Source organism: Leishmania mexicana, chromosome 23 (assembly GCF_000234665.1).
Source record: "Leishmania mexicana MHOM/GT/2001/U1103 complete genome, chromosome 23".
In the NCBI taxonomy this organism is placed as follows: Eukaryota; Euglenozoa; class Kinetoplastea; order Trypanosomatida; family Trypanosomatidae; genus Leishmania; species Leishmania mexicana.
In genome coordinates, this window is record NC_018327.1 from 345327 (window position 1) to 353861 (window position 8535).

Here is an 8535-nt window from a genome sequence, read left to right on the forward strand (position 1 = left end):
AAAAAGGAGGAGGGAGGAGGAGGACGGGGTGAAAGCGAAAACACATACCCAGGCACTCGGACACATAGCAGCAGCAGCAACGGCGGCAACAGGAAACGTCCCAACGCAAGCGCAAGGAGAAAGAAAACGGGGGGAGGGTAAAAAAAAGAGGGCTAAAAACACTTGGGCAGAGCAACGCATGAAAAACAAATGTGAGCAACAACAGCGGAAACGGGCACAGTGGAAGAAAAAAAAATTAAAACGTAAAACGAAGATGGAAACGGCCTGCCATGGAGGAGGAACTAAGCCAAACCGACAAAAGGCATCCGCGTTCCAAGCACTGAACAGCAGTGCAACGAGCAGCGACGCTATCAAAAAAAAAAGAGTACAAGGACAAGGACAAGGACGAGGTGGAGGTGGAGGTGTTATTATTATTATTTTCTGTTTTCGCGTTGCTGTTTTTTTTTTGATGTCCTTCAAGTCGGAAGGAGAGACAAGTTGGAGGTGGGGGGTGGGGGGAGAGAAGAAGAACAGAGATGAACGAAGAAAAAAAAAGGACGAGAAGTGCGGAAAGGTAAAGTGATGGACACCAGACAAGAACGAGAAAGAGAGAGGGAGGGAGAGGGAGAGAAAGACGGCTAATGCGCACTCAAGAAAACACAAACATAACATCAGTAACAGAGAAAAGACGTCTTGTGGTGAGCACGAGAGCACAGTCACGCACGCACACCCGCGCCCACCGCAAGACCATCGACACTCAGAGCCACCAAAGATCCACAGAGACAAATATGGCCTGAGAGGGAGTGAGGAGAAAGAACGACAGTAAGCTGGTGCGGAAGGAAGGGAATCAACGCGGGAAAAATGCGAAATGAAACAAAGGAATCGAGAACCCTTGGTTCGGGGGGAAGGGAAGTGCTGGGTGTAGGTATGATGAAGGTAAGCCACACAAAGAACTGAGACAAGCAAGTACGTCTCCTCAAAGATTTCGTTCGCCTTCCTCGCTTTCCTCGCTGCGCGGTTGCGTGCGTGCGTCCGTGTGTGTGTGTGTGTGTGTGTGTGTGTGTGTGTGTGTGTGTGTGTGTGTGTGTGTGCGTGTTGGTGTATGTGTGGAGAAGTGCCCGCTTATGTGAGTGACTGGAGCGAAGGAGAGAGGGGATCAGTTCTCGATCCTGACTCACATGAACAGTGGCCATATTATACGCGCGCTACATGAGCGCCACACACGCCTGTGAATGGTTTCGGGGTGGGAGAAGCACAAAATACGAACAACGACAAGTAACACTTGAGCAAAGGGCACGAAATAATTTTTTTTAAAGTAGGACGAAAGAAATACGTAGAGGTACACCGTCAGTGTCTCTGTCTGTCTGTGTGTGTGTGTGTGCGTGCGTGCGTGCAAGAAAACAGAGGAGTGGAGACCTTTGATATAATGGCATATAGGCGACATAGAGGGAAGGCGGGAGTAGAAAGAAGCTGTGAGGTGGGTACAGTCCCACAGGAGTGGATGAAGGGCCTCCCATCGACTGAAAACACCCGCCAGCCAACACCTGTTCCTTTCCTACTCCGTTTCTTCTCTGCTTCTTCGCTTCCTACGCCCCGCCATCTTCTCGATGCCCCACATCCTCCACTTCTCCGCCACTCACCCTTTTCATTGTGTGTGTGTTTTGTTTGTTTCGCCGCCGCGTGATGCGAGAAGGAAGTCAAGAATAACCAGAGCGAGAGAAACGGCACACATAAAACGTCATAAGGAGAAACGACAACAACGACACAAAAAAGAAGAGGAGGTGTACATCAGGGTGGGTGGGGAGGGAGGGAGGGGGGTTACATGAGGTGATCGCGCACCCGGTAGAAGGAAGCACCCAAACACACGCACACGCGCCGAGGGCAGTAAAGCGCTCAGGGCATGGCGCGGGTGGGAAACAACACAGAGACACACAGAGAGAGACCCGAACGGGAACGGAAAGGAAAGAAAAACAAAAAAAAGGAGGGCAGCGGCGTCAGAGCGAGGAGACAACGAAAACGAAAACGGAGCGAAAGAAAAGGATGATGAGGCCTCCCCCACCTCCCACCCCTCTCCGCACTGCCCCATCACCCGTCACTCCTGCAGAAAAAACGGGCAGCGTTGAGCGTGATAACACGAAAACGGAAACCCAAGCAGAAAGAGTGAAGAAAAAAAACACACACCGATCCCCTTTCACGCATGTCCCCGCGTGGCCCTCTGCGGCCAGGGAAAAAGGAAACGGTGGGAGGTGTTTCTCTATTTTGAAGATGGTGTGCGGGCAAGCACATCCATCACAGATAGTGCCCTTCTTCAGACAACTACCAAATTAGCGCGCCTCCTCTTCCCTCTGCGCCTGAGGTCTCTCACCGTCCCGCTTTCCGTGCGTACGCCAACAGTGTGACCTGCTGTGAGTGTGTGTGGGTGTGTGCGTGTTTGTTGCCTTCGTTGTATGCCAGGGTGCGATTTTCGCTTTTTTATATGGTGGTCGTTGTGGCAATGGCAATGGCGGTGGTGGTGGCTTGGTTGCTGTTCATGGATATGGGAATAGCAGCAGTGGCAGCAGCAGCGTGAGAGAGAGAGCGAGAGAGGCAGGAAGGCGCCGGCAAAAAGCCCCGCAGACGCGCACAAGGGAAAAAAGAAAAAAGGGGGAGGGCGGGCCCACGTGCGAGTGTACCGTCTTGTTCATTTTTCTGTGTGTCTGTGTGTGCTGTGTGCTGGGTGCTGTGTGTGTGTGTGTGTTGTGTGTGTGTGTGGTGTTCTGCTCCTCTTCCTTTGGCAGGCGCACCATCATCTCCCTCTATGTATGTATACAACTTTCGTAAGTAATGATGGCACCCCTGCGGTGTATTCCACGAGTGCATCGCAGCGGAAAGAACATAAAAAAAAAAACGAATAAAAGAGAGAAAACGAATCGAGTGGATCCACAGGACACCGAAGCAGGGCAACGTGGGAGTCCGCAAGAGACCAGAGAGAAGCAAGCGGTAATACTCATAAAAGGTTCTTGTGCGCGAGGGATAGGAGAGGGAGAAAGATGCGGGCGAGGGGGGGGGCACAGCAGTGGTGGCGCAAGAACGACCCATCTCCCGATAAACAGAAGATGGCACACACACACGCACGCACGCACACACCGGTATGTACACACGCATATAGGCGCACATACGGGAGAGAAAGCACACGCCTAAAAAGGTGGGCGCGGGCGTCCAGCGTGTGCCTGCACAAGCCAGCGAGGGCGAGGAAGAAGCAGGGGAGCATGAGAGAATACATCGAATAATGCGACACATGCACAGGGACAGACACACAGAAACTTACGCATACATATATATGTGCGCAACAGAAGAAAAAGGGGGAGTGTACGGGCAGATCGATTGGATTGGGTTTGGGTGGGGGGAGGAGGAAGAGGAGGGAGGAGGGGGAGGGGGGAAGGTAGCACTGGAGACGCAAGACAGTGCGGCCCCTCTTATTAATGTCGCAACGTGCATGAAAAATAACACAAATACGCAAGCAAGAGGTCAGCACAGACGAGGAGGAGGTGAAGCGCTATGCCGCGTATCCAGGGAAACTCGGAGACAGCGGCTTCGAAATCGTCCCCCCCCTCCCCCCAGAGAGAGAGGGAGTGGGAGGGACAGAAACAGAAAGGCGAACAAGAAAAAGAGCAGCACACACACACAGGCACGATGCTGCAGACCACAGCAGCGCGGTGCAGCGAGTGCGGCATCCGTGCAGCCGTTCATTTCTTTTCCTTGTCCACGTGATAAACACCTTGAACGAATTTCGATGAATGTGCCTTTTTCTGGTGTTTTCATTCTTGTTTCCTTTTTTTCTTCAGTGCAGCATCTGCAGCTGCAAGCCCATCCCATTGTCCATCATGACGACGTTCGGCGGCAGACCACTGAAGCCCTCTGCGCCACCGTTGCTGGTGTTGACGGGGCCCGACGGCAAGTAGGGCGGAAGCGCCGGCATTCCCGCCGCAGCGCCGTTTATGGGCACAGCACCCATTGGAAAGTATGTCAACGGGACTGACCCATTAGCCACGGGGTTCGCAGTGGCTGTAGCTACCGGCAGACAGGACGGTGACGGCGATCCCGGGTACGCGCTCACACCATTCGCTGTCGCCGCGGTGGTTGGGAAGGCACCGTACCCGCCAGTGGGCAGCGGATAGTACACGAAGGCGGCTGTTGTCGCCGGCGGCGCCGCCCACTCCGTCGAGGTCGCGCCGGTCGCGCCGTTCACTGCCGTCGTTGTGACCATCATCTGCGCAGGCCCCGCCGGCATCATGGGTGCCATATTCGGGAAGGGGAAGTTGAAGGGAGACACGAGAGCTTGAGAGTTAGCGTTGTTGCCCACCGCATCGCGCGGGCCGCCGTTGGTGTTCCCCCTCGTCGTCCCTGTCCCCGACCCCAGGGAGGAGCAGCTGTCGGATGAGCGCAGGGAGTCCAGCGGGGGGCTGAGAGCCATAGATGCAGGGGACAGCGCCGACATGGCCGCGGGCGCGCCTCCGCGTTGAGCGCCATTGGCGGCGCTACCGCCAGGGGTGGGAGGGCCAGGCAAAGGCGTGCCGGCAGCGCCAAAGCCACAGTCCGTGCGCGAGCTACAGCTCGCCGGGGTCACCGTGAAGAAGGCCGTCGATGGCGACGTGTTGACGGCCATGTGCCCATCCACGGCAGAGGCCGTGAGTGCGGTGGTGGCCGGCACAGCGCTGCCTGCAGGAGCCATAAAAGGGAAGTACTGCGTCATCGGCATGGGCATCGCGCTGCCGCTCGGCATAGCGGCAGTCATCCCTATCGGGTTGAAGGGCATCTGAAGTGGCATGCCGTTGTTGCCAACAGCCGCGCCGGGGATGGAGCCGTTGTTCACGCCACGACGACCCTGCGAGCCACGACGAGAGCCACCACTGCGGCGGCTGCGATTATTATTGTCACGACGGTCGCGCTGCATCGAGGGCGGCGGCAGCGTCGTGTTGATGGCGGCGCCGGCATCCCCAAGCGGCTGTGGGGTGGCGTGAGAGTCAGCGAGGCGGGCCTGAACACAGCGCCCCTGCAAAAAGCTGCCGTTGAGTCCGCGGATGCAGCTCGCCGCACTTTCCTCGCTGTAGTACAGAGCGAATCCGTAGGCCTTCGTCGGGGCATTGCGATTGTCAACGCACAGCTTTGCCGCCTCCACCCGCCCGAACTGCTGGCACAGCTGTCGGAAATCCTCCGAGTGGTAGGTCGGTGGCACACCAGAGATGTACACGTTGCGGCGGACGTTCTGATTCTTAACTTTGACGGGCTCTCCCGGCGGCGTCGGGGCCTGGTCTATAACAAGAGAGCCACCCGTGGTCGTCGACGCGGAACGACCAGCACTCCTGCCGCCTTTCTTGGACCGCGGCTGCGACGCCGCCTTCATCGCGGCCGCGGCGGTGAGAGCAGGATCTGGAGGCTGAGACTTGTGGTCTGCCATCACGCCGGTGGCTGGCAGCACGTCAAACGACAGAATGGACGACGTCGCAAAGTTGTGTGTACCGTCCAACCGCTGCGAGATGCCCGACTCGCTCTGTGAACCGCTGGCGTGAGATCCAAACGAAAGAGAAAACTCTTTCGTCGAGTTGTTGCGGAACGTGTCGGACACGGGTGAGGTGCTCATGATGAGGCACGGAGAGGGGTTGGTGGGGGGAAGGAGAGGGGAAATATATATATATATATATATATATATATATATAAAGAACAGGTGCACAGATCGGCACAAAACACTTATAAGAAGTGCTCGAAGGCGTGAAAGAAGAGGCGCGCACACGCTGAGGAGAAAAAAAAAAACAGAAGAGTCAAGCGCGGAGGTGTGGACGTGGAAGCAATCAGAAGAGAATAAAAGGGAGAACAGACACCAACGACAACTTCCGTCAGGACAAGAAAGAAATATATATATATAACAAAACGGCAAGGCAAGCAGTGGCTGATATACCTCTCCCCTTGCCCTCACCTTGTGCAAACACTTATGTGGTTGCCCCGAGCGGCTGGAGGAGAAGGAAGTGAGGCGAATGGTGACGAGTTCTTTCCTTGGTATATTTCCAGCAAAGAGCAACGACGACACCCACGCAAAGGAAGACGAAAGAAACGGAAGAGAGAGGGAGGGGGAGAAGGCTGCGAAGGCGTAAGGAGACTTCGGGTATGGAGCCGCGTTGGTGAGGTGGTGGCGGGGCGAAAACTCAAGATATATTTCCTTTTTTCCCCACTTTACGTGCGCGTGTGCGTGTGTGCGCTTTCTTTCTTTCCGTGCGTCAGATCGACGCGAACGAGCGGCAGCCGGAGTACTCGCAGAGACGGCGGGGGAGGCGTGGGAGGGAGGGGGAAACGAAAAGGAAACACGGAAAAGGGGGAGGAGGAAGGCGACGACGAGGAGCGAGAGAATACAGAGAGAGATGAAAGACTGCCAAGGTCAGTGACACGTCGAGTAGCAAAACGAGATTGCCTACAGCCAGACTCGCAAAGGACGCCAGAGAATAGGACGATGGCAAAGGCGGAGACAAGTCCGCACACGCACACACAAAGAAAGGGGGGACACAGACAGAGAGAGAAGAAAAAAAACAGATCGGCGTGTCGCTGGAGTGAGGAAGCAGCTGAAAATTCGAATACCACCAATGCACAGGACAGTGATACAGACTCAGCCACACACACACACACACACACACACACACACACGAGCACACACAGAGAGGTAGAGAGGGAGAAGAGGCAAGACACACGAGGAAATAGGGTGAGAGAGGAATAGGCTCAAACAACAAGACGAGAAGGGGAGAGAGGGGAGGGGGCGAGAGATAGAGAAGAACACAACACGTGAACAGGGCAAAAATAGACAACAATAATACAAGATGAGAGGGAGGGGGGGGCAATACGAGAAGAACAGGAAGGGATCAGCCCACCGTGAGTCACCACAGCAACCACAACGACAAACACAGAAGAACGAAGGAAGGGCTCCGAGGAAGAGTCAGAGAAACAAGCCGAGAGAGCGCGCGCGAATATGTACAACGACAACTCTCCTAAAAGAGGACGCCAACAGCCAGAGAAAAAAAAGAAGGGAGAGAGGGAGGGAGGAGGGGGAGGCGTAAGCGTGAAAGTGCGAGCAAGAAGCAAACAGCTGTGTATGTATACGTGAGTCCCCGTACAACGCCCTCTCTTTCTTTCCTCTTCTTTTATTTTTTTCACTTGTTCTCGTGTTCGGTCCGCCTTCCTTTTTGTTTTCCTTTATATATATATATATATATATATATTGTGTGTGTGGTGTATGTACGTATGTATGTGTGTGGGGAGGGGGAGGGGGGCTGTTGTTCGCTGGGGGAGGGAAGGGAAGGGGGAGGGGTTCGTCTGTCTGTCTGTGGCTGTGTTTCCTTTCTCAGAAAATACCGAAAAAAAAAAAACGTAAAAAAGGAAAAGAGTAACGGGCAGAAAGGGAAGCAGAAGAACAAGGAGAGGGCCACGTCTTTCTGTACGTGTATTATCGAAAGCGGGGGAGGGGGGTGTTCACTCGTGTCGCGGTTGCGGGAACCTCCGTGTTCGCCCAGAAGTCGCCTCGTCCTCCTCTTTTTTTTATTTCGTTCCTTCCTTCGTACCCTTTCGACTTCTGTTCTCCGCTCCGTGTACACTTTCTTATCGCTGAAGCCTCGACAGTGTGTTCGTCTGTCTGTCCTTTATATTACGTAGGGACAGGTGCGCACAAGATACCGGTGAGTGCGTGAGTGTTCTCTATGTAGGGACACCACTACTAGGCGCTGCCTGGACCGGTGATGATACTGTATGGAGAGAGGCAGGTTGCGTCCTCGCGGCCACGACACAGTAAAAGGGATAAGCAACGGGAGAGGGGGGAGAGGCAAGGTGGTGACGGTGGCGGTGGTGGTAGTGGGTGGTGGAGGAAGAAGAGTAGAGGCCACAAAAAAAGTAGAGAGTTTGATCGGACCTTCCTCACACCAACGTAGAGGAAAAAAAAGGAGCACGAGGACACAAAAAAATAATAATAGAGGGAGAGACACGCACACGCTAGCACAAGCACAAGCACAAGAAAACACAACAAGCGAGGGGGGAAACAAAAGAAAATGATGAGATGATGTTGTGGCTGATGCTGATGACGGCGAGGTCAAGCGAAAACGAAAAACGAAAATGAAAAAAAAAAACGAAAAGGGTGGTGATGTGGGTGTGGGAGGAGGAGGAGGAGGGAGGGAGTGGGGACGACGACAGTGAGGGATGCGGAACTTTGATGAGGTCGAAACGAAGCGACGAAGAAGGAAAAGACACCGCGAATACAAACAATAAACAAAAGAAAAAGAGAGACGAGGTGAGAGTGAGAGAGTGGGTGTGGGTGTGTGGGTATGGTATAACCGTAACGCAGACAAGGACGCAGAGGGGCCCGCACAGAGTCGCCGGCAGGGAGGGGAGAGGGTAGGGTAGGGGAGGGGAGGGGAGGGGAGGGGAATAAAAAGTCTGACGGTCGGAGGAGGGCGGAGGGAGCGGCGATCTCACCTCAAAGCGTTGGTATGCAAGCGCCAGTGTATGTAATACGCCTCCTTTTTCTTTTTTTTTGCGGTGGTGGAC

At 54.5% G+C, this 8535-nt stretch overlaps 1 protein-coding gene across 1 annotated transcript; it reads right to left on the reverse strand.

Moving 5' to 3' along the window:
* Positions 1-3799: 3799 nt before the first annotated feature.
* On the reverse strand, positions 3800-5599 carry LMXM_23_0730 (putative RNA-binding protein; the record flags this gene model as incomplete). Its single annotated transcript, XM_003875661.1, has 1 exon — positions 3800-5599. One exon carries the CDS (start codon positions 5597-5599, stop codon positions 3800-3802), a length of 1800 nt encoding a protein of 599 aa, XP_003875710.1.
* Between the last annotated feature and the right edge of the window lie 2936 nt (positions 5600-8535).